Below are 25,949 nucleotides of genomic sequence, written 5' to 3'. Positions count from 1 at the left end.
TCCTTTGCTGCTCAAGTAATCATCTTCACTTGCAAAAAAGATTTATACTATTTTGGGTGCAGGCAAAGAGGAGCTAAGGCACTCCAAACTTCTTGCAGCTGAAACCCCAAGGGAAGCATCACCTTAGCATCCCCACTCTGGCAAGATATTCTGACTGAGGGATCCCATTTGTGAAAGTGGGTAGAATTACGTTGGGTAGCTCAGAGAGGTACAAAACAGTCAGAGGAAAGGCTTGTAGCTACAGTATTTACCATATTGGGTGATGCCTGTTGCTCTATTATACTTGCACAGCTTAAATAACGCTGCTTACTTAACCACAGCTGCTTTGCAGTCCTATTTATCCTGAACTCATACACACATACACACACACAAACTTCACAGTCAAAAACACCAGCTGAAAGCTTGCCTTGTCCCTCTGAAAAGCAAGCACCCCTCAGCCTGAGACAGATTTCTGTCTCAGCTCTTCTCTGTTGGAGTTGCTCTGGACTGACACCAGCACACATCTCAAATACAGCCACATGCATGCTTGTGCTGTATGGATTGCCAACAACAGGGAGAATGGGATGGGCCAACTGTGATGAAGAGAGGTAAAATCAGCAAGGAAGTCTTGAATTGTTGGATGATTATTGAAAATAAGCACCAAATGCTCAGCAGTTTACTTATCTGCATTGCAATAGCATCCCTAGTCCCCTGTAAGGATTAAGACATGCTCACTGCTGACTGCAGTCCTTACCTCAAACTGTTTCAGTGCTGCAAAACACCCTGTGGCAAACGGCTGCATCGCCCCTGGGGAGAAATCCATCTGTAATCCCACCTCCTTAGGGGTCAGCTCCGGTGTGAAGGCCCAGCCAGCTGGAATCCCAGGGGTGGAGAAGTTGAAGGAAGAGGCAGGTGGATTTTGTGTTTGGTTACAGAAAAGTGACTCTGTAGGGACCACAGCCAGCTGTGAGAGGTCATGGGAGCTCCTTTGAACCCTACAAAGCATGTGTGTGTGCATTGGGTGGGGTGGACAGAAGTTGAATTAAAGACAACTGAGTGATCTAAAGCCCTGAGACGTCCCTCTAGAGCTGCAAGAATTGGCTTTTAAGCATGACTTTGCATTAACTGCTTCCACTGGTTCTTGATAGTCTTCTTAAAGCTACTCTTCTACAGTAAAACAGTCTTCACCCATTCTTCTCAGTTTTAATCTGTAGTTATTCTCTGAAGGTAAATCTAAAGTCTTTGCAGCATGTACGCTTCAAACACATAGTTAGGAAAGTCTGATGAGACTTTGGGGACACTGCGCAGCTTTTAGTCACCTTTGATGGCAATACCTACCCTCTTCTCACAGATCCATCTGTGGATTCTGTCACAGTTCTTGTGGTCAGAATTTGGTCAGTTATTCTGAACAGCTGCCTTTTCTTTCTAGTTACCCTTCCAAAGAAATATTTCTTTCTATTCCCAAATGAAAAAAGCCTTCTCCCTTCCAAAATGGCTAAATGTTTGTGATGGACAGTATGTTGGACTAGTTTCACTAACTCACTTAAGTTTCTGTGCTCTGTAGCAATCTAAGCAGGAAAGCAATTAAAGCTCCGAGAAGTGACTCTTGATGCAGCTTCTTTTACTAGTAGATTCATTTTAATTATTTGCTTTTCATGTCTTTTTTTTTTTTTAGTTCATGTTAGAGATCCTTCTGAGTCTCACAAGCCTATATTGCTGACTTCATAAAAGGTCATATTCATCATATTCATGGATGAATAAATAGGCAAAATAAATCCTCTCTTAAATATGTCAGCTATATACATATGGTGTGGTAAAGGTTGAAGTGAACCCAAATTTGTGCCAAGCAACCCTCAGAGCTACTCTCTGGGACACACTGATCAAAGTGAGTATCAGTACACAGAGAGAGAGACAGGTGCATGCACTCATGTGCATTTTACAGACCATACTGCCTCTAGGTTGGAAAGCCAGCAATACAAAACTGTGCATACCCACTTGGGACAGGAAGTGAGAAACTATCTTTAGCTGAAATTGTAGTGGAAAGGAAAGGAGATGAACAGAAGGCTGTTTATGTTTGTGTCTGCATTCTACGAACACTGATATGGGACTGTCTGCAGTGATGAGGAGTTCCCCACTCAAGGTCAGTATTTCCAGAATGGTCTGTGCCCTAGCAAGAGAAAGGACAGTTGTCTTTTGCTCCAGCACACTGTTGCACAAATGCTCAAAGCAGTCGCTAAGGTTGGTGGTGATCACAAGACGAGTGAGCAAACATGATTCTCTGTCAAGTAAATTCCAGGGGAATTTCAAATCCATTCTCTGAAGGCATCAAACTCACGTGTCTTTAGGGAGCACCTCTTTCTTTGTATGTTTGCAGTAATTTCCTGATCCTGGTGCAACACACAGCCATTTCCTTCCTGAGTAGCATCATCCTCTGGGAATGGAAAATTTCCTCCTTTATCAGAGCTTGACAGACAGCAGAGTGATTTGATAATACTGATTTGTTCCCAGCTGCCAACCCCATCTAAACACTGCATCTCACACATTCCAGGTCAATGTTTTCTTGAGCAGCACTTTGCATTGTGCCCCAGACCTCCTAGGGCCAACAGAACTTGTCCACTAGTTCAAATCAGGTTAGTTTATAGTTCTTCTCATAGGACAGTTCTAGAGAAAACTTATGGGTTTTTTGTTTGTTTTTTTTCATTGTTTTATCTGTAAGTGTTGGCATTAGATTTATTTACATCACTACAGAGCAAGGTGTGTAATCTTGCAGGAGAGATACTTGATAGGTGACATTTTTTGGCCAACAAGTTATCTACAAGATCCCATTCCAGGATAAATGATGGTTTTGACAGAGTGCTTACCAGAACTGTTCTCTGGTCTCCTCTGCACAGGAGATCAGATTAGATAATCAAAACAGTCCTCTGTGAACCAATATGAGAGGTTCAATTCTCAGACTCCTCCAATTCTTCATTTCTTTATTCTACATAAATTGCATGAAATCACTGTCAATTGTGATGGTAGACATGTTGCAGAAGAGATGTACAATCATCGCTTCATTAGCTAGCCTGGTCACCCAGAAAGTGAGAACCACTGTAACTCATTCCAATGGCCTGAACCAGCCACTATCCTGAAAGACTATTTATATTTGCACACTGCAGGTGACATCTGTCTCAGCTCCTATCTGCTCTTCTCATCATCTCCTCCATGCATTTACCAGATGTTGGAATGGAGGCATATACCTTTTCATGAAACCATAGCCACCAGGCTCAATCAGCTCACATTTCTCCAGATGTTTTGTGATCTCATCATTTATTAATGTTCCTAGCTAAGTTAGCTCGACTCTAGGTCAGGATAAGTGGTTGTAACCTCACCAACCAGTTTTGGAAGAATTCACTAAGACTGATTTTTGTTAGTTACCCTTAGTTACCCTCCTCCCCACACTCATCCCTGTGGAGCTTTTAGTTTTGGACATAGATTTCTCCCCAATCTTAAGGCCATTTCAGAAGTGTAAGTCAGCAGAACTTCCCTATTGATTTGCTACGAGCAACATGAACTCTGTCAATCATTACAAGGAATTGATATATGGATAGCTTCCAAATTGACAAGATAGTTCTGTAACGATTTGCACTGTCATAGTTCTGTGCATGTAAGAAAGCTTTCACCTTTAATTAACACCCTGAAGACCCGGGTGGATAAAAGCACAATCTCAGCAATTGCTCGTGCAGGTTTTCTGCTCAGAATTTTAAAATTGGGCCCAAATTCTCCATCAGCACCTTACCTCTACAACCATTTCTTTTGAAAGTTACTAATTTTGTCTACACATACTTCATGAAATCGGTGCCTAATTGCATGTGACCATAACAGAAAATTAGTCAGGAGTAATTCTGTAATGTGCTGCAGGCTACAAAGTATGCAAGCTGAAGTGTAATTTTGAGGATCTTCAGGAATATTGTGGCACATAAACAGAGCTAAAACAGAATTTTTAAATACATAAATTCTTATTTAAGAGTGGGAGATAGATAATACGGTGGATAAAAAAAATCAGTTACTGAAATAAAGGAATGTTGTTAAATTATTCAGATTATCACTTATTTATGAACCCCATGTGCAATGCCCATTCATACTTCAACATTCCTGGAATCGCTTATTTACTGCCCAAGTCCAGGGCTTACGTCTTATTTTCTTCTGCAGCTCTAAACTGACTGCAAATCTTTGCAAGCATGTGGCTCCTTTCAACCAGGCTGAGAAAGAGATAAACAGTATAAATCTTCCACTTTCTCAGTCCGTGGCATCTTCGCTATCACAAATGCAGGGAATATCTGCAAAGTGCAAATTCTTTGGATTATTGAATTCCTCCTGTCAGTCTACTGCGATTGGCTTCTTTCATTTTTTTCCTCAAGGCTGTGTGCGTGATCTTTGTCCTTTAGTGTTTGACATTAACTTGAACTGAGTAATTGTACCTTTGAACAGGAATGACACTGTTCCTGGCAGCTTAGTAAAAAATATGAAGTCAAAAGCAATGAAAGCAGGGTTTTCCTTCTGTCCCCTTCACTCCATGTGTGCGTTTGGGAACAGTGCTATGGTAAAGCGATAGCTGCCTGCCAGCACCATTTTTACCCCCTTTTTGAGTTTGACTTGCAGCATACTCAGTGACTGAAAATGCAAACATAACACATCCCTCAACCTATACAGCTTCTACTGCACCCATCATAGACATGTCTGGGAACTCTTACTCATGGGAAAGAGACTAAGTGTATCAGACAGATAAAAACCACTCTTATTATCTGGCATTACATGTTTTTCCAAGGAAGGTGATGGAAGTTTTCAGCAGCTATGTCATCTTCCCCTGATTGTTTTAAACAGGAAACAGAAATGCTCAGCTTCAGGCATCAGCTTTAAGTTATAACTGAGCTTTGGTCAGATTCCAGCCTGATCCTGGAGTCCCAGCAGCTGACTGTCCTCCAAATCAAAACCATTCTCTCCCTCTCTATGTTTTCTCGGAGCATGAACCTGCAAGCTGCAATGCCTGTCCACCAGGAGCAAGGAAAGCCTGGAATATTTTCCTAACCAAAAGTATACCTGAAGTCTCCTGGGAGTCTGCAGACATGGTTTGTGCATACTTTCATTACACAGATCTGGAGTGACTGCCAGCTTGCATGGATGCCCTTACCCAATACTCAGCATTTCAGCAGAAATAAAGCAAGCCTCCCAGAAAAGACTCATAGCGTTTCCAAAAGCACAGATCTCTCTTCCGTCCTTTCCCTAAATTGCAGCTCAAAATTTGTGCTTATTCTTCCCTAAATAGCTGAGATTCAAGCCAAATAAAGGTAGTGCTGTTTGTTTTCAGTTTGCAGACGTTAGCTAAAGGAAATACTGTAAATTACAGCATGAACATGCCACACCAGTGTGAATGTATAGCTGAGAGCTCCCCAGCCAGCTTGCAAATGTAGCTGAGAGCTCTTTGTTAAGTGGGAAAAGCAAAGCAACGTAGTTGTTAGAAACAAACAGTCATGTAAGTTTCAGGACTTACCCTGAGTCATCCCTGGCTCCCTCATCTTGAGCTGATGTTTTCATCATTACAGCAAACTTTAAGACACTTTCTGTTTCACAGTGGCTTTAGAGTTCCTTGGTAAAGAAAGCAATTCCTTTCCATCGCTGAGCAGAACATCCACATCCTCTGGTTTTGTATTGAAGATGATATTTCAAGGGGCAGCAGGGGGAGGACGTTTAAAACCAACTTCAGGCTCAGTAATATCGGAGGGCAGATGACTAAACAGGCACTGAAATGAAAGCAAACTACCAAGAAGGTCTGATTTTAGCCTCTCTTCTTTCTACTTCCTGTATTTATATGAATGGGGGATTTCAGGAAGAGGCAGTCTTTGGTGGTCAAGGGTGTGTGTGCGTGTGCGTGTGTGTGTGTGTATATATTAGAAAGCCATATTTAGTAGTGAAGGCAGGTTAACCTTATTAGAAAGAAGGGCCTGAAACTGTCAGCTTCTACTTTGTTTCTCTAACTTAAGTAAATACAGGGGAGTTTGTTTTACAGACTGCAGGTATATCAGTAGGCAACAGAGCATGGTGAACTTTGTAAAAGATTTTATAAGGCAGCAAAGCATTAAGTCTCCGTCTGCAAATTCCTGAAGCATGTGTATTTCTATTGCTTGAGTAACTGGAACCAGATGGAGCTTGGAAACCTTTGTATTTACACAGGACCTGGGAAAATGAAATGTCTAACACAGGCAGAGGACATTTATGCAAAGAAGTTAATGCAGAAGGTAATGATAAGGCTGTAAGACTGCTAGTAAATGAACAGCTGTCTGTTTGACCTGGAGTTACTTAAGTGGTTGAGTAGTTTGCTGTACTGAAAACCCAACTGAACACCGACCAGCTGTGGAGGCTGGGAGCTGACAGATGTGCTGTCAGACAGGGCTAATGGCACTCCTGCTTGGCAGCTCTATTATTCAGGAAATATTTGATGTTGGAAGAATGCATAATGGAAAAAAAGGAAAGTAGAAATATGAAGCAGAGGCAAAGAAAAGTAATTGCTTGGAACAGAGGAGATGACAGTAACTTGTTTCTCCTTTTATTTTTAGAAGAAACTTCTCAGCTTTCTATTGTCCAGTAAGTACTTTGCCATGTAGCCCACCTTAGAAATGGAAACGTCGGGCAGCTCCCAGTGTATCCGCATGAGAGAAACTTGACTTATGTAGAACACAGAACTTGTTCTGCTAGCTTGAGCTTGGAGGAACCGGGGAACCTTCCTGTAATCTAGACCCATTTGTGTAACTCAAGATAAACTTTTCTCAAGGGTTTTTCAGTCAAATATTGTGTTGGCATTGGGAAACCTGTCTTCTAGCTTCCAGAAGGATTTCTCTTAGAAAATCAAAGAGCTGACATAAAGGCTGCATGATGGAAAATCCACAACCCTGCTACAGGTGTCTTACAGTTTAATTATCAGTATCATCTAGATTTCAGACCAGACTTTTTGCCTTACCTAGTCTTAAGATTTCTGTTATTGTATCTCATTATATTCTCTTCTACTAAATTAAGGACTTCTTCGCTCCAACTCATGTTGCCAGTTAGACAATTACAAACTAATTCAATGTTGCATTTAACTCTTAAGCAAACTGGTTGGCTGAGATTCACTCATCCCTCTTTGCAGGCTTGTCATGTCTCATGAATCTTTCTGGTAGCTGCAGTACTGTTGGTTCTGGGCACAGAGATCCAAGAAGTACACTCCAAACTTGTTCTCCAGCTTGTCGCCTTTGAAATACACCTTGGGTATTAGCATAAGAACAAGATTCTAGATACATTCCACAAATTCAGCCCCATGCCACCATTTCATTTCCCTACATTGCAACCCGGCTAGGACTGGGATACCGAGTTTACCTTTGCTTATCTGGGAAACAAGGGTAGAAAGCTTTAAGGGTGAACTGTTCCGCATGAACCTACTAAGATGGAGAAATCTGTGCTTACACAAAGATGCAGTCATCCTAGGCAAAGAAATAAGACCCTATAGATGCATAAGATCAGTTTTCAGCAAGCGACAGGCATTTCCAAAAATGCTGTCAGGCAGGAAGTACTATTAAAAAAAACAGGAAAAAAATTGCAAAAATACAGAACACAAAATACAGTATTGTGGTCTTTCAGTTTGACATTATTTGTGAAAAGCTCTTTTTTGGTTTCTTGTGAAAACTTTCACACAATTCATAATGGTACAGGTTCAGAAATGTGAAGTTTTTACAGTATTTCTGTTAAAGATAATGGGCAAAAGTTCTTGAAAAAGACTCTTTTTTTTCCTCACAAATATATTAGCGTCTCTGCAATATTGTATAAGCATTTCTGTAAAATACATAAAAAATGGAAATTAGGACAAATTTTAATATATTTTTTCAGAGCTTTTCTGTGTGTTTTTTCTTAAGCCAGAGATCTGACGGGCTTGGAGTGAGATGCTGTGTTGTAGGATCAGGCTGTGGTACACAGTTGTACAAAAGCTGCATGACAAACACTGCAAAATGGCACTTCTCTGAGATACATCCAAGCCAAACAGGTTTTAGAGAAAACTTGGAGAATTATTTAGATGTGACATATTCATTAAACTAATTTTTAGCCTACAGATTGCTGCAACATCAGTGTGTGCTAGAAGGAAGGGGGTGGGGGAGAAATTCTTGTTCTTTGTTTGGGCTGATTCACCCCTTCCATCTTAAACCACACCATTTGGCCGTGTTGAGAAGGTTTAAAAATGAGAGAAGCACTTAAGTGCAGTTTGGATTTATTGAAGTGCTTTCAGCACATGCACAGACTATGTGACATTTCTGCTTTTCACACAGTAGGATGCAGCTGCATCATGGTAAATTCCTGCAGGAGCTGTCATGCCTATTGTGTCACTAATCCATAGATTACATGCCTTTTATAAAGCCTATTACATAACAGGTCATGATGGGTCATGAGGTCAAACGTACAGGGAATTAAAAGAATGGTACTTTCCACAGCCAGAATTTGATTCTTGGAAGTTAATTCTGTAGGGAAGAGGAGTCATTTCCTTAGAAACACCTAGCCTAGCATATACCGAAGAATGAACCCTCGTGCAGAAGTCAAAGAAAGCAGGATATTGCTTTTCTCCACTTCACAAGGATTCTCCTGAAGATACAAAAAAACACAGTGGCTAATTACAGGTTTTATACAAAAGCATGCAGTGTGGCTATGGAAAATAAGGTCAAACTTTTATCTCTGTCACCTGGGGTAAACTGGCAAAGAGTATTAATGGGAAGACTCTTGCCTAATGAATAGTTAAAAAATATAGTATATGGGAGTAAGGTTCCTTCTTCAAAGAACTGAGTTTAGAAGCTTTCCTTCAGCCCAGAATATACAGCATACAGAGACTGTGCATCTACCCTAGAAGTCATAAGATAGCTGCATGTCTGCCTTTTGGAATAGGCAATCAAGAGTAAGTGGGACTATTTTTTTTCTCTGCTATCTCCAGAGCCTAGGTGTCTGGGAAGGTGAAACAGCACTATGGGGCTTTTAGATGACGCTTCCATTCCCTTTTGTCAGCATTCAGTACCCAATGGGAACCTGATGGATTCCACTGTACCATGGGGCCAAAATACTGGATAAGGACGTTTCTGAGATTGCCATATTTGTTCTGGATTGGTGCCTCAGTACAGCAGACGATATTCTCAGCAGACCAAACATTTCTAGTACCAAAAGAGCAAATCTTGCATTTTGAAATTGCTGTGGATCAAACTGATACACTTGACTCACCCCAAAATATTGGCTTGATCCAAGTGATACTCCCTTGAACAGATGAAAACGTGGGCCTTCTGTCTTTCAGTGTGGCAGAGTCCAGATTTCAGCAAGAAAGTGCAGGCACATATCCTAGCTGGGTCCTGAAATTCTAGATTTTCAACAATAAATAAGAGAACGCTTCACACGGTCTCATCACCTGAGAAAAATACAATCCAGTAGTTCTTATATAATTTATTGATAGTGTACATGTGTTAATAACATAGTGCATTACCATACTGACTGCTAGATTCTTTTATAAATGCCTATTTAACTATTTATTTTTAATTTTCCACAACAAAAATAATCAAATTTCATGCCAACATTTTGTAACAAATTATCACATTAAATCCGTATGGATTTCATGACATATTCATCTGTACAAAGGACCCCATATACACAGAGCATTCACAGTGCATAAGGTCACAGTCATTGAAAAAATAAATAACATGAGAAATAGAATTTTTGTTATTTACAGTTTACAAACTCATCCCTTTCTGTTTTCAAAGTAAGCAGTTCTAGAAAGTTTTCATAAAATTTAAAGAGGTACTGCACCACCTAAGGGTGCACTGCAAATGGCTGTAAGTATGAAGCACAGGGAAGTGTAAAAGGTTCAGAAGTTATTTTAGCAATCGTAAATGATTTCAAATACCTGCTTGCAATGGAGGAGATAGCAGGTGCCAAATTCTGCTCACAATTCCACTGATGCGAATTTGTGCCAAGTATCAGGACAATAATGAGAGCTGGCATCGCTCCCAAGAACGTGAAGGCAAGAATTTGGTCATAACTTCACTGCAGAGTTTCAGCCATTTGGAACAATGATGCTGCTGGGAAGCAGACTTGAGTGTTCTCTGTGTACCCAACTGGTATATGAATGAAGGCAATAATCTTTTCTGCAAAATCCTCTGAAAAGAAGCATCACAATCTTTCCAGAGACTTTATCTGTCTGGTTTTGATATATTCTGATAACCTTTAGATTTTGTCATAATTCCCTATTGCTATAAATCAACCTTTATATTTGTTTTTCAAGTTTGCCAAGATCATCTCAATGATAAGACAGCAACAATCACATACATTCTTTGTGCAACTAAAAAAAAAAAAAAAGAATTAAATTCAAATTGGTAACTCTTGTAGGAAAATACCAAGTGACCTTAATTTCCTACACTCTTTCATTTATTTCAGAGGTTTACTATATGTCAGAAGTATGGTAGGAAGCAGAACATATGATGTACAAAGTGCCACAGTCATTATACATCTCAGCCTGTAGAGAAGGAGCCACACGTATTTCAAATTTCAGGATAATGATGAAGAATCTCACAGGGTGAGATCCCTTCTGAAGCTTTCTCCAGGGAGAAAATAGGAGGACATCACACATGGGGAAAGAAATAGCATGCTCAATTTATTCACATTGAGGTTTTTCAATCTGTGCACACTAGGTCAGGAATTGGAAAGCACACATCAGTTGATCAACATTCTTCTCTTCATCAGAACACTTGCATACAGAATTTTCAGAATAGTTTAATGAAGTAATAAGGGGTAATGGGGGCTTGGTACAGAATTGGTACAACTAAATGCTGTCATTTACCTGTGTAACCATCATATAAATCTCATCACTCAACAGACTGAAAAATCTAGACTTCAAAGAAATATAAAGGAAAATACGTAGCGAATGTCTGAGCTGCAGAGCTTTTCTTATGAGTGCTTAAACACAAATAACTGAAGGATCTGAGCCTTGCAGTGACAGAATATTACGTCCAAAAGTGATGCATTTCAATACTTGAAAAAAAGATTCTTTGGTTTCACCTGGCTATCAGTGTTACTTTAGTGTCTGCTTCATATTACATTAGGTCTGCTCTTTCCTTGGCATGGATGATCAGGCAGTATTTATACAACTTAAAGCACTCTACAAAAAAGAAGAAAAAAAATCTAGCAGTGGTACACAAATAAATAACGTTACGATTGCAAGAAATCCAAAAACGGAAGACACCCAGACTCATGTGGGATTTGTGCAACTAGAGCAAACACACAGTAAAATCAAGTGTGTACAATTAAAGCACAGTCACAAAGGAAATCAAATAATAGTCTTCCCTATCATTGCTGTATAAGTATTAGACTTGGAAAGACATTTTCCATTTGCTTACACATTAGAGGAATATTTACTAATATAGTCTAAAACCAGAAACTAATTATATGTTAGTCACAGCTGCAGCAAGCATACCATAAAATAAAATTGGCACGCCGATGACTGAGCCAGGAGAAAGGTGGTTGACTGCCATACATGTTGGGAAGACTTAAGGTATTCAGCTAGACTGGACTTCAGCCTACAGCAGGTCATCAAACAGTCATTTTAAGATAACCATAACTGTAGATTACCGTAACCATAACTGTAGATTACTGTTTTAGATTTAGACAAATAGATCCCTAGCCTGAAATATTTATTTGGGCAATATTTTCCATGAATCAGTGTGACTCAGAGTACCAAATCTGAACTTTTATGACACAACTTTATAAAGCAGTACAAGAGTTACAGTCTGTAGAGAATCAGACACTTCTGACTTCAATGGCAACACTCCCATGCAGTCACTATAGATAGGTCTGCGCTCTGTGGATCTATGTGGGACTGTACTACTCCTGTGGAACTGTAGCACAGAAGAGCTGCTAGAAGCTCTGCTTGGCCAGCTGTAATTCAGTTTTGATGCCATTGTATACCAGGAAAGGTACACTGTTTTGAAATCTATGGGACAGAGAACCAGTTTTCCTCTTATTCATGAGTGGAAATCCACAATGGTGTCAGCAGAGCAGAAGTCCATAGATTCTGTCCAAACCTTTCAACTTGAGTGAGAATTAAAAATTGTAGACTACAAAACAAACATGAGCGTGACAGAAAGCCCAAAAGTCATGCTCAGCTGTCATCAATCCAGCAAGGCACTTAAATATATGTTTAGTTTTAAGCATGGAATCAATCCTCACGAAGTTAAGCTTTGCTGGATAAGGGCTATGTCCTTCTGCATCGTATTACTCTTCAGTGTTAGTAGGCTGGCAATTTTCAAATCGCGTCCACAAGCTTTCTTTTCACTCTTGAACTGAATGTTAGCTTAGACAACATTGTGACATACATTCCAAACTCAGACAGCTAACTATTGCAACAGTTAGTAAAACAAAATGGCTACAAAATTTTCCAAACCCAATCTGAACACATGCAATATAGAATTGTAGAAACTTCAGAGAGCCGAGTGCAAATCATTCCTTTTCATCATTGGAAAATGGCAAAATTTGAAGTAGTTTCCTGACACAAGCAAATTATTTTCTGTACACATGAAAGGCACTATTCCGCTAGTACTCAGCAATATTCTCCTGAATTACTGACACATTCTGAAGTGGGTATCTGACAGACAGCAATTTGTCAGTTAGATCTTTCTCAGTCCATTCAATTTATCTGCATGGCTTGCCTATAATTACCATCTTTGTTTATTTTAGCATATTAGTAATGACTATATGGGGACTCTAACTACTTCATATGATCATGTGTCATCAAGGCCCTGATACAGCATGTAATAATTCTTTGGCAAACAATATATCCCTGGTCACATGGTTGTGTCAGAGGAGAATCCTACTAAAGTTATTTATAATGATAAGCATGGCACGATACCTGTCTTGTAAAAGAAGATGTGTATGAGACTGCTTCGGAAAATGCAGCACTGCAATTTGATATAAACCGTCCTGAAATGTGGTCCACATTTTAGGAAGAGCTATACAATGACAGGACCTGCTATGCAATTTAAGGTCAGCATTATTTTCCAAGACTGCCTCTACCTACAGCAGAACACTCTGTTTTTTGGAACAGGTGATATTAAATTTAGGAAAAATAATTTTTAAAAATATCTCAAGGATTCATGGCATTAGCAAACACAATTTCATGCATTTTTGAGCTGGGGATCAGCTGTGATGGAAGAAATTGGTGCCCCTAGTCTTTTAAAGTTACCTGGCTCAGAAATATGAAGATACAGTACAATCTGCTAGATCTGGCACTGTAAACATCGATGCCCTCATCAATGTCAACTCAGCTGATCACTAGGCAGGCATTCAGAACTAGATTTTGGAACTACTATTAAGTAGTGTAAATACATCTGAGTTGCCCAAACTGTGCACGGAAGAGCAAACGTTTGCTTGTAGGCAACTAGTTCTGTAAGCCCAGCCTCTATCTCTGCTCCTTTCAGGTTCAAATATAAGCCATCATGAGAGTATCAGCAGCATACCGTCATTCTGAAAAATAGCAGAGAAGACAGTAAGAATAGAGATGGATGCTCCTACAGCAGTGCACTTTCACAACTCTTCTGCAACAGAAGACTCAAGAATGAAAATGAATCTCTTCAGCTTTGCTGCTATACTACAGCAGAAATGTCTTGAACGCCAGGAAATAAGGTCATCTACATGCTTGAGGACAAACGTGTTTACTGTCATTCTTGGCTATTCAATAAAGCATTTTAATAATGCTGTACTTATTTCCATCTTAAGATTTGTGTAGTTTAACTGCACAACTACCTAATTAAGGTGAAAAACCCTAACTGGGTACTAATACTGACATTTATTACAAAGTGTAAAGCAAGTAACAAATATATCGCTCCTTTTCCTGTAGGATTTTATTAGAAGGATCCAATTCCTAAAAAAGCTCAACAGCAGAATTCATTCTTTAATTTGTATCAAAATAGATTTTAAATAGCCTTAATTGTAAACACATTTCCTGGTGTAAACAGTGTCCTACATGTGAGCTGGTTGAACTCAATTATTTCATCAGGTATACTGAGACAAGGAACTTTTAAATTTAGTTCTTATTCACTAAGTTTCTTTAGTATGTTCTCAGTGACACAGTAATGGGAAGTTCTATATATAGTCTTAAGTGCAAAATATTAATATATTTAAAAATGTATCAACTTTTAGTTGATAGATTTGTTTTGGTTTATAAACATTAAAAAATTAAAAAAATCTATGTATAAAGTTAACTGTGCTTCTTTAGAAGATCTTTCACTCATATACAGCTTCAAAGTTTAGTAGCAATGCAAACTATGCACACTGTCTTGGTGATTTGCAGTCTTATGACTACTGAAACGTGGAATGTTACCTATTGTTTTTAATAGTCTGGGCCAGATCCTGCTGTCATTTACATCAGCTATTCCTTATATCGGGTTTATGCTAGTGGACGGGATACCAAAATCTGGCTTCTACTGGGGCTTGAAAAGAAGTACACCATATTTCAAATTTGTATACAATCAAATCAAGGATCATGGTCTCCTGATAGACTCTTTTATCTCTCTATATCTTATCTGCAATACTGAGTGTCAGACGCCCATCTTCATTAAGCTTCTGGAAATATATAAAGAATGGAGAATGCATCAGATTCTTGACTAATGAAGTAAGCTTACTTCCCTCAATAATCAAATTAAATTCAATCATAACCAAGGTGGATTTTATTGTCAGACAATCTGGTTTATGTCTGGATTCTATTCTCAACTGACAGCAATAATTGATAGTTACTCAGCACCCAGTTGATTTTATTTGCTTAGTTTCTTCTAAACTTACAAATGAGCTTACGAGGGCCAACGCAAAATGTCTGTCATGGTGTAATATTCCACCAATTTTTGTTTATATTTACATATACAGCATTACTCATTAATGATAAAACAGATTTTTCAAGTATGAAGTTCTGCATGTAATTCTCTTTTTCACTATGCAGACAGTCAAACTTATAGTGTGCATCATCAGAAGTGATACAACATACAACCATTTCCTCTTCTTTCTCTGCCACACTGTTCATCTTCTTTGAAAAGAATGATAAATATTCAACACTGCCATCAAAAACTGTCACTGCAGTTTCTCTATAAGCAGAGCACTTGAAGGGGGAAATGATGTCCTCAACAGTGCATGCCTGATATGTACCTTGGACTTTCTGGTCCTATAGTTGAGATACTTTGACAAAGCCGAGAAAAGTTCTGAACTTGCCTCCTTTCCTTCCATGGAAAGTAAATGTCAAAAGCAAAAGAACTATAAAGATTTTTTTTCCCAGTCTTCTTGTTAGCCTTGTTGGTAGTGTTTGATTGTCTGCAAAAGGAGAATGAAAACAACAACAGAAAGTCCCATAAGTGGGGACATTTGAGAGTACCGCGTAAAGTCCACACCTCTTCATGACTGAGCAGCAATATCCAAAGAGGAGTTAAATGCTTTGGTTGCCTTGAGCTAGCATGTTACAAGAAGGGTATGCTTTCCTTCCACATACGTAAAAGTGCTTGGTAGCTGATGAAGCAGGAATGACACTCAAATTACAGATGGAAGGAAGGTAGAAACGTGAAATGTCTCCTGTCATTTACAGTACAGGTAATCAGAAGCGCAGTCTCTCTCCTTAACAGTTGCTTAAAGTCCTTCTCGGCACATAGGGAGGTTGACAAAGGTGAAGACATTAAACTCTATCAATATAGAGAAACACAGGAAAACAGCATAAAGAAACAACACGTAGATGCCTAATTTCTTGTCAAGTTTCCATTTATTTACATGGATCCCAAACACCTGCAAGCAAACAAAGTGTTAGTTAATTAAGCCTCAAAGGAGACTTCTAGAAACAATTATAAGCTGAAAATGACAATGATCTCTTCAATTAGAGATCCTGGACCAAGATAAAAATATATATTCTTGGCATTTTACAGATTTTAAAAAGGCAAAATATTTCTTTTTTTAAATAAGAGTGTAAGAACCCAATCCAATAACTCAAACTCTGGCCTTACTCTCACTTGCCTGAAGAACCCTTTACAAAACATTGAATGGACCCACTTCAAGACCACTTGAGAAGTTCATCACGTAACAGAGAAACAAAACAGGCCCCTGGGTGCTCTGTTTCAGGGCATACTGCATTTTCAGTACATCAGGCACATTCTAGTTAGGCAGCATTAATTCCCTGCTTCATTATGAACTAGGGAATACACTGAATATGCTTCTCCCTCCAACGCTCCGTTATACACCCTTTACATCCCAGTTGAACACAAGCACCTAACATTCACTCTTTCAACAGCTCTGGAAGAGTTTCTTTGACATTTTACTCAGCTCCTGAACTAGGAAGAATTACAAGCAGTAAAGCAATTAAATTCACATGAAGGCTCCTATTTTCAATGGTGCTATGAGTTTCTGCACTGATTTTTGCTATGGGAAGATCTGGGGGAATTAGGGTATCCAGTAGAAAAAATCAAGACAGTAGATGGTTTGAACTCAGATGATATTGCTGCAAAGATTCTTTTCAGAAATCCCTGAGTTTCTAGCATAATAACATCTGCATAATCCCCCCATGTATTCAGAAGTGCTGGTTACCAATACTCATGCAGCAATATCAGATACAAGCGTCTAAAGAACTTTGTTGCTCCACAGGCACCGTGCAGCATGGAGGTTATCTCCACAGCTGGAGATAGGAAAAGTAAAGAACAGGCTCCCACAGCTTATATTAGCAGATGCACTAGGAAGTTAGTGGCAAAGTGAACAGATCTGGATATTCTATCATTTAAGACATGCACAGGTGATGTGAAGTTTGCTAAAATCTAGCCGTGCAAGAGTGTAGCACCTCCAGTGATGATCCCCTCCTTTAAAAGGGTCTCCGCAGGCAGTGAAAGATAAAAGTGGGTATTTTTATACCTTTGGGATTTGATTCTTTCCACAGATGGCTCTCTGGGAGTCAGCAGGATCACAGTACCCTAAGTACCAGCAAAACTGACTTTTGAAGCAGAACTACTGTTTCACCTTAACAAGTCAGTATTATAAAGGTGAGTTGTACTTTACATGCCTATTCAACATCCTGAGGTTCACAGCCCTCACAGACTAGTCATCGTTAAGGTTTTGGTAACAGTGCATTGTTAGTCTAGGCTGGTTTGAAAATCAGAGATGGGAGGATGAAAAAAAGGGAGGAAGCATACCTGGGTCTTCCCCAGCACAGAGTACAGACAGACCTAGGGTATGCAGCTGGACACAGGACCAAAGGAATATTATTCAATCACATAATGTCAATACTGACACTGAAATCAAAGGGATCTATACACTTCTAGCAACTCTTCTGCACCAAATGTCAGATTTCAGTCCTGCCACTGGAAGACAATGGCAGTTATTCTAACTCATGGCATTACTATAAGAATAGTACTTTAAAAGAATCAATACTTTGGGGATGATGAGTACTTCCAGTTTTTCCTTGTAGAGTATGTTAAGTAAATACCTGATAATTATTTTGCAATCAGAATAGTCTGAAGAGTCACATTCAGAAATACACTAATACTTACAGTCAGTGCCACTGATCCTAGTAAAAGTGCAACTGAATAGACAAGTCCTTTACTGTTTATCTTAACCTGTGTGAATTAAACAGAGAATAATTCTTTAAATCACCCAGAATATGAAAACTTTGTTTTAGAGATCAGAAATAAATTTACTGATTCATGGTAGCCCACCTTCTGCCTTGAACTGTGACTGACTGACTTCTAAACTATGCAAATCCACAACAGATTTAAAATGGAGAATGGGAATGTTAAGGATTTAAAGCAAATGTGTAAGGAATCCCAATTCTAAAAAAAGAAAATAGCACATATAATGGATTTCAAGTTAAAAGATTCTCATGAGAGAAAGAGATGTTACTTTCTAGTAGTTTCTAGATGTTGTTATTGTTATCTTACAAAAATACTAAGGTACAGGGAGACAGATATGCTTGAAGTTGTGCAGTGAGAAAATGACAGTGCCATGAAAGATATATATGGCCTTATTATCTGATACAGATTGTAATGTACTCCATTTGACAATGCAATTGGGAATTAATTGCAGTTTGTGGAAGGAGCATTGCTCCTGTAACTCCTGGCAAAAAAAAAACCAAACACAACACCTTATTTAATAACCAATAAAATGCTAGCACTTGCTTTGTTAAATCAGTTTTTATTTGCATGCTTTCTTTTTAGGATATGATGGTGATTTTTTTGTTTGTTTTGTTTTAAATAGAGAAAAGGAAAACATTAGAAATACGCTCAATATACATACAGTTGATCCATAATCAATTGCCATGGTCTGCAAACCCCACGGAACACCAAGGCCCACCAGAATGTCAAATACATTACTTCCTATTGTGTTGGATACTGCCATGTCACCAAGGCCTGCAAAGAAAAAGCAAATTTCAGGTGAAAAAAAGAACAGAATGAGTACTCTGTATCCAGAGGAAATTAAAGAGGACTGATTGGCATTGATCCAAGTCCTCCTGGACTGGCTAGAGCATCTGAGGCAAGGAGACGATTTTCATAATTGGAAATTATATTTAACACTGGCTGACATCTCATTCTGCACCAGTTCTAAGGAAGGCAGAATCCTCTTCCTCTGCTACTTCTCTTTAAGGACCAGCCTTACTACTGAGACACTTCTACAAAATGCATACCAAGAAAGAAGAGGAACTCTCATGTATGGGACAAACCCTGCAAATAGAGCACACAGAGCAGAGACAGACACTCCCAGATCACAAATACAGTCTCCATTTAAAGGGAAAAAGAAATATTTCAATCCACTTCTATGGCAGTACCCCTCTCTACTCTTTAGATATTTGTCTGCAATCTGCCTTGTAGCCATTTTTCTTGATTCCAAGTACTGCAAAAATGTGTCCTTCAATGAGACCACATGCTTTTCCACAAGCTACCACTTAGCTTCACTTTCAGAGGAAACAATCCTTAGAGGAGTTTTGCCAAACATTAAGGAAGAATTAATCTAAAGCAGCCGTCTGTTCATTTAAAAACATGCTTTCCTTCTGTTCCTTCAAAAATCTGTTTTCTTGGTACTACATAAGGAAAGCTAATCTAGTCAGAAGGCAGTTCCATAAGAATCTTGAATACTTCTGTGAGACTCAATGCTTTTATGAGATTTTTCATGCACACAACAGATAATATAAGCTGGAGAATGAAGTATCTTAATTCTTAATTCTTTTTAATCAAGCAACGTTTAAGAGCACTACTTCTATCTCAAAGGTGGTACATTTGGGTGCTTAACATCATTTCAGAACCCCTGCTGTTTGCCCAATTATGTGTTCTAGAGATCTCATTATCTGGAGAAAAAAAATCAACAAAACACTGCAGGGACTGGAGTAGTGAAAAAGAATAAAATCAGGACAGGTTCTTATTCTACTGCAGTAGAGGAGATCATACTTTCAGGTTAATGTTTTTCAACAACAGGAAGGCATGTGGCTACAGACATTTCTCAAAAAAGGAAATGTAAAAAACTTTCTCAGAATGTTAAAGATACATGAAAAAAAGTTAAAATTTCAACTGAAAACCCAATGATGACACAACCAATATTCATCTAAAACCTCTTCCAGTGCTACTTTTCATACATTCCAAAGGGAAGGAGATTTGCCTTTTGATGAGAAGTATGCTTGGAGCAACACCGTTTTTGCTAGATCATCTTAGACCACTTCCCTGGGTTCAATAAATCTTCTAGAAATCAATACAAGTTCTATATGGAACAGTGCTGATTAGCATAGATTTCTCAATAAAATTTTGTAATAGCTGGTATTTCAGTTTTGTCTACTACTTCTATCTTTTTATTCAGACTGACACATAGCATGCGTGAGATATCTAACTGTCAAATGCCCATCTGGAATGCTAGGCTGTGCCCAGTTCCAGTGAGTAAAAGGTAACAGGACAGGGAAGATGTTTTGGCACACAGTACTTAGCAAAGTGTTCTGTTTTTTCACCTGGGCTCTGAAACAGTACAAATAAAAATAATTAAAAATAACAAAATTGCACTGAACGTTTGTGTGCATTGAAGAAGCAAATCGTAGAGCATGCATGTAGGACCACAGGTATCTTTCTGCAGATACAGTACCTTGTCTTGCAACTATTAAGCTGGCCATGCAGTCTGGGACGCTTGTTCCTGCAGCTAGGAAAGTAATGCCCATGATCACATCTGGAATCCCAAGGGTGTATCCAATCACAGTCACCTGAACGGTAAGGAAAGGAGATAAACCTGTCAGATTTGGAAAGTCTCCTCAATCCAATACCACTGTAGCATACTCTGATCTCTGGTGTAGATCCTCGAAGAATTAGACTCAAGATCCATGTCTGCAAATGAAGTAATGTGGAATAGCTAGCCTAAAATCAACCTTGTGAAAAAAAAAAAGTACCTTGGACATAGACTTCAACATTTCTGAGCAAACAGTAAACTCCACTTTCTGTACTTCTAAGAGGACGTACTGATCTTTTAAAGAGAAGCACAGACATGGACTCAATCTGTGGTTTTGTTTTTACTTTATATCCAATAATAGCAAGATTGTTATTGCTTCTTTTTGAAAAAGGATTGGAATCAATTTATAACACGATGCAGTGTCAGAGACATAAGGAAATTATTATATTCCAGCACATGAAGAAGGAAACTCCTTTTCAAGTTTTTCAAATAACTCCTGGTATAATCCCAAAGTGAGCAGCTCTGACTATATTTTCTCCTGAGAGGCCAGATGCAGCTTTACAACTATTAAGGGAAGGGCTGTAGCTTGTAGCAGAACTCTTGGAAAGGACAGGGAATGTTATTTAACTGGAACATCCAAAAAAGACTGAAAAAAGGTGAAGAGAAAAAAAAACACCAACGGGCAACTGAGCATGCAAAAGAAACAGCCCTGTGAGAGTGAGAAGACCAAAGCAGGAAGACAGCTCCTTCCTTGCAGAGAATACCAAGGGTGAGAGTCTTCAAGTTTCTATGCTGTCTTCTTGAAATAGCTTGTCAGCCTCATACATGAGGAAGACTGGACCCTTTGCCAAGGAAAAGGTGTACTTTAGAAACCCACTCACAAACCTTCGTATTCTCAAAGGCAAGTTGTAGCTCAGAAATAGAAGGAGGCATGATTCTCCTGTTGTAAATGGTAATACTATAAGGTCTGGCAGCATCTTAAAAAAAGAGGTGCTGCAGCCTTGGAGAGCATGTCTTGTCTGTGAAGGGACATCTACAAATGGAACCAAGGTGCAGAGCATGGTCTGACAAAGGACATATGGTATGAAATGAATGTGTAGTTTTGGCACTGTTATACCAGGCAGAATGAGTGGCTGGCATATGGATCTCTCAACCTTCAGAGACGGGAATTACTTTATAGTGCAAAACATTATGTATCAAGTGTGTATTAAAAACAGAAGGAAGCATAAATAGAAAGCAAATGTCTGACACATTTGGAGAAGGTATGAATGTTCTCCACCCAAAAAATATTTTACAAATAAGTTCAATAACAAAAAGTCTTCCATATATACAACTATAAGAGTATACATATGGCTATGACTGTGTATGTAGCATATACAGCTATATATTTTCCAGAACAAAACAAGATGACTACTTCTTCACTGTATTTTCCTTTAAAAAGAAAACTGATCACAGAATTCTTTGGCAGCACATCCTACTTATCTTCTAGCTACAGGTATAAACAGCTGTGTGGGTTTGCATCTTTTAGTGTAGAAAAAGGTAACCTTCTATATTTTAAAAGTATAGCTCCCACCACAGAAACTAGACGAGGAGCTCTTCTATTCACTTAATGCCACTTTAAATTCACTTAACTCTGACTGAAAATGTGAACTTGATAACCTGAAAGAGGGTAAAAAGAAAACATAAACCTATTTAATACTTCCAGTAAATGTGCTCCTAAATTGATCACAATTTACAGATCTACACCTGATACACTGCTTCTCAAAAAAAGGGTAAATGGAAACATGTAAGAAAGTATGATATGAAGTGTAACAGTCTTTCTCTAAGACTTTCTTGAATTATTTGACTCTACTTGAGGAGGTTTATAGCACTTCAAATTTTGCCATCCATCTGCCTCTTACACGTTTGTTTCAGTATCAGACCATACCACCCAATTTCTAAAGGTATCTAAGAATAGCTGTTAAGAACTGAATACTTTCATTTAAATTCCCTTTCTTTAGTAGGATGTGAATGACAACATTATTTGAAAATCAACTTGTATTGGGCACTATACAGTAAAGGACAAATAATTTGTGCAGAAAAGAGTAGCAGAAAGATATAATTTTAATAATTAAGAGTATAAACTGAAAAGACAACACTATGACTACATGTCTTTAACAAATACACAAAAGATCTATAACCTATTTTGAGATTCAAATTTTACTCTCTATGGTGGATTTTGCTACATGGACTTACCATCCACACCATAAAGTAGGAGAACAAGGCAATCCAGAGAGTGGATAAGATGAATGTGAACATAAACCAGCTCTCCCAGCGGGGTTTGCTGCAGTTTGGAATGGTGCAAAAGAGCACGAATATCAATGGCCATGTCAAGATCCATTTAATTTTATTCATTTTTCCTTCTGCAGGACAAAAACAAAGGAAAAAACTAGTTTAATTTTTTTCATTAGTATCACAGGCCCAGACCTCTTTGAACACAGCAGATGACAAGATCTCAGAAGGCTGGTTACAACTGTGCACGTCAGCTCATTTTCCAGCATACCTTTTATCTATGCTTGCTCTCTGTTTGCACTCTCAAGCAAATTCTGCCCTTGCATGCACATCCAGAATCTTAATGCTAAGCCTGCCAAAGTGTACATAAATCCAAGTAGGATTTACAAGGATTTAAAAGCGTGGCTGCTTTTTAACCAAAATGAATGTTCCGATCTATTGCACTTTCAAATACCTGCATTACTATTAATCCAGAAGCAAAATTAAACAAACAAACAACAAAACAATATTTTAAAAAGAAGATGGAAAACCTTGTAGTTCAAATAACCTGCGGTTTACGTGCAGCAACAGAAAATACGTGCAGACCCAACCTGTGAACATGATAAACTGCTTTCACATATCCAAATGTGGACACTTGGGCAGAACTTCAACCTAGGCCTTACAAGATGCAGATTTGTTAACTCTCTCTAGTTGCACATAATTCCACCCTGGGTTAGTCTCCTTATCCTCTGTAAAACAATGACTTGTACAGCTCACTGAAATCAACAAGTGAGCAATACCAGACCACTGTCACTGCTGATGAATGCAAGAAGAGATTTTCTAATTTTTCAACAGAAGTGAAGTTGTTTAAGAAAAATCCTAAAGGGCAGGTAATAATCAGGGAAAACACCCATCAGTTTCACAGAAATTTTCTTTCTTCAACAACGCTGTAAGTTAGGACTTGTTCAATGCAAGTTTTTTTGTCAGTGAATTCAACTCTACCAACGTGTACCAGACACAAATATATCAAACATTAAACCTTTGAAAATTAATAACACTTTTGCAATTTATGAGATTTCTTAATAGTTGTCCAAATGCAAGTCCTCATTCATTTACCTAGATACATATCCTATTGCTAAGTTAGAGATCAGCTCCTTAAGATTTCCTTGTGGATTCTAAGATGCCATTAACCATTCACTGTTTGGCTATTTATTCCCTTTTAGCCTGTGGCCATGGAACTTCTAATGCAAAAAAGGTACTAAAGTCTCCTCATCCAACCCTACTTCTACATTTTTACCATGACTCTGTGAATGTAACACAGATTTTACAGGTAAGACTTTTTACACCCTAGTTTCATGTACCATTACACAAGTTTTAACAACGCTAATTTTTCTGTTCTGTCCAGAAAAAGAAATGACACTTTTTAGCTCATGACTCACTAACTTTCTTAATGAGGCTGTAAATATCCTATGGCATTTTATACCTCCTCCTGTTCAATTTGTTTTGGTTTGGATCATTAGAAGATTCCTGCTGGTTAATTTGTGCTCTGTATACCCATGCTGCTAAGCCTAGGTCATAATCAAACAAGTCAGTATGGCCCAGGCGGATAATTTCCTCAGTAAAAATTCCAAATGCAGGATGTGTGGGTGACTGTTTGACAGCAAAAAATTATGGATCCGATTCTGTTCTGATGTTGGCTAAATCTGAGCGACTTCATTAGTGCTACACATAGGGGATTCAGGCTCATGTGTCTTTCAAATAACATGAAAAAAAAACAAAATTGCCTGTGGAACAAACAGGGGATAAACAGATGCTCTCAGCCTCTGTTGGAGAATATGTGTCTTGTCACAGATCCTACCTATAATGTACTGAATTATTGAAACAAATGCTTAACTGTGAGAATTGCAGGGCCTTACCGCTGGCATTGCTATGCTTGCTCAGGTCCAGGAAAACAGAAATGTTGGTGGAGAACTACCTGTCTTCCTTGTATCTTACTAGCGATGCTCTATCCACAAAAAAGCTTGGGATAAACTGCATTGTAGAGCCACACAGTTCATGAGGTGATGTTTGTATTCATCACATATCAAGCAGGCTTGAGATTTTAGGGACTAAATACAGCAATTTCAGGTTTTGCTGGGTTTTGTTGGCCACTTGCAGTTAAGAATAATTCTGAACTTTTATACTGGCTTTTATACTGGCTGCTCTTTTATAAACTTTTATATAAAGCCTTAAATGTACCTAGCCTTAGTTCTCCAGCTCTTACTACATTGGGTCTTGGAACTAGTGTGGCACTCAGTGCTAAAGAAGTCTTATGCTTTTAAGCTGTAACTTGGTGGTTTAGCAAGAATGCAGTGCATTTAGCAGCAACTTCAGTAAAGTGCAACCTCCTTTCCTTTGGATCCTGATGCTTTCATTCACATCACCTGGCTAAATTGAATACAAAAACATCCAGGTTGAAAAGTTAAGTTCTTTTAAAACTACTTACTGTGCTGCTCTTTCTTTTTTTTTTTTGGTTTGTTTGTTTGTTTTTTGTTGGTTTTTTGTTTTTTTTTTTGACTGCCCACTCTAGAATAACTAAACATGTCAACTTGTTTTATGATTATTGTTTAGCTTCCTAGTATATCTGCAAGGAAGAAAAATTTTCATCCTCATTAAGCCTATTATTCAATACACAGCTGTTCTGTAAAAGTACACCAACAGCTCTATTACAGGATGTTAGCTCAGTTGTTTTACAAGCAGTACCAGCTACTCCTACTTCCAGCTAACGAGAGAATACTGCTTTATTATAGAAGGCAATATCATTATAGAAGAGCCTATTTACGATGTTTCTAAAAGTGCATTAAGAGAGAGCCCTACAGCAAAGAGTCCTTCATTAAATCTCAGCATATTTCTGGGCTTATCATCTTTCCAGATGTCCTCAGCATTGATCACAAGAACTATTTTCATATACATATAGAGTACTGTTGGAAGAAGTCAAAAACACACCTTGCAGCACTGATAGGAAAGGATTATTTTCCTTAAGGCACAATGGAAAGTGACTTTCTATAGGAAAAACACTATCCTACTTACAACATTCACACAGAGTAGAGATGCACTTTGCACAAAAGCATGAAATTACACTTGTGTTTGCATTCAGATCAGGTTTTCAGATCTTAAATAAATCTCCCAACACTTCCCATTTACTGTCTTTTGGTTTGCAAGGCAGAGCAGCCCTGGGTCACACCAATGAAATTCCACTGACATATAACTAGAGGTACACACCTAAATAATGATGAGCAATTTAGTCCACGGGACCACACTACAGCTAGCCTCAAAGATAACTTCCAAATGCTTATAGTGTAGATAACCTCAGTCAATAAGCCGCATGAAAAACATTCATTGAGTTTAGACAGACTCCAACTTAGTCTTCCCTTTAAAAGAATAGTAATCTAGCACAGACCACAGCTTCACACATTGACTACTGCAGAACATGTCTTCAGAAAACTGGA

The 25,949-nt window shown here is 38.5% G+C and overlaps 2 protein-coding genes across 5 annotated transcripts in view; both read right to left on the bottom strand.

The window, feature by feature from the left end:
• Window positions 1–6,069, bottom strand: part of RIN3 (Ras and Rab interactor 3) — a 59,606-nt gene extending 53,537 nt beyond the window's left edge. Inside the window, exon 1 of one of the 3 annotated variants that reach the window (XM_048947865.1) lies at window positions 5,510–6,069. In XM_048947865.1, the coding sequence (XP_048803822.1) occupies window positions 5,510–5,556 (47 nt within the window). In that variant the 5' untranslated portion in view covers window positions 5,557–6,069. Of the gene's footprint in view, window positions 1–733; window positions 908–5,509 lie in introns of those variants that run through there. The other 2 variants (XM_048947866.1, XM_048947869.1) reach the window with 2 other exon arrangements.
• Window positions 6,070–10,353: 4,284 nt separating this feature from the next.
• The window catches only part of SLC24A4 (solute carrier family 24 member 4), an 85,001-nt gene continuing 69,405 nt past the window's right edge, over window positions 10,354–25,949 (bottom strand). For both annotated transcript variants that reach the window (XM_048948123.1, XM_048948124.1), the window contains exons 13-17: window positions 22,447–22,613; window positions 20,134–20,248; window positions 18,310–18,422; window positions 17,568–17,633; window positions 10,354–15,822 (exon numbers count right to left, since the gene is read on the bottom strand). In XM_048948123.1, the coding sequence (XP_048804080.1) occupies window positions 15,670–15,822; window positions 17,568–17,633; window positions 18,310–18,422; window positions 20,134–20,248; window positions 22,447–22,613 (614 nt within the window). In that variant the 3' untranslated portion in view covers window positions 10,354–15,669. The remainder of the gene's footprint in view (window positions 15,823–17,567; window positions 17,634–18,309; window positions 18,423–20,133; window positions 20,249–22,446; window positions 22,614–25,949) is intronic.

Source organism: Lagopus muta, chromosome 6, assembly GCF_023343835.1.
Source record: "Lagopus muta isolate bLagMut1 chromosome 6, bLagMut1 primary, whole genome shotgun sequence".
NCBI lineage: Eukaryota > Metazoa > Chordata > Aves > Galliformes > Phasianidae > Lagopus > Lagopus muta.
Note: the sequence above shows the minus strand (reverse complement) of the source record. Positions and strands in the feature narration are given on the sequence as shown.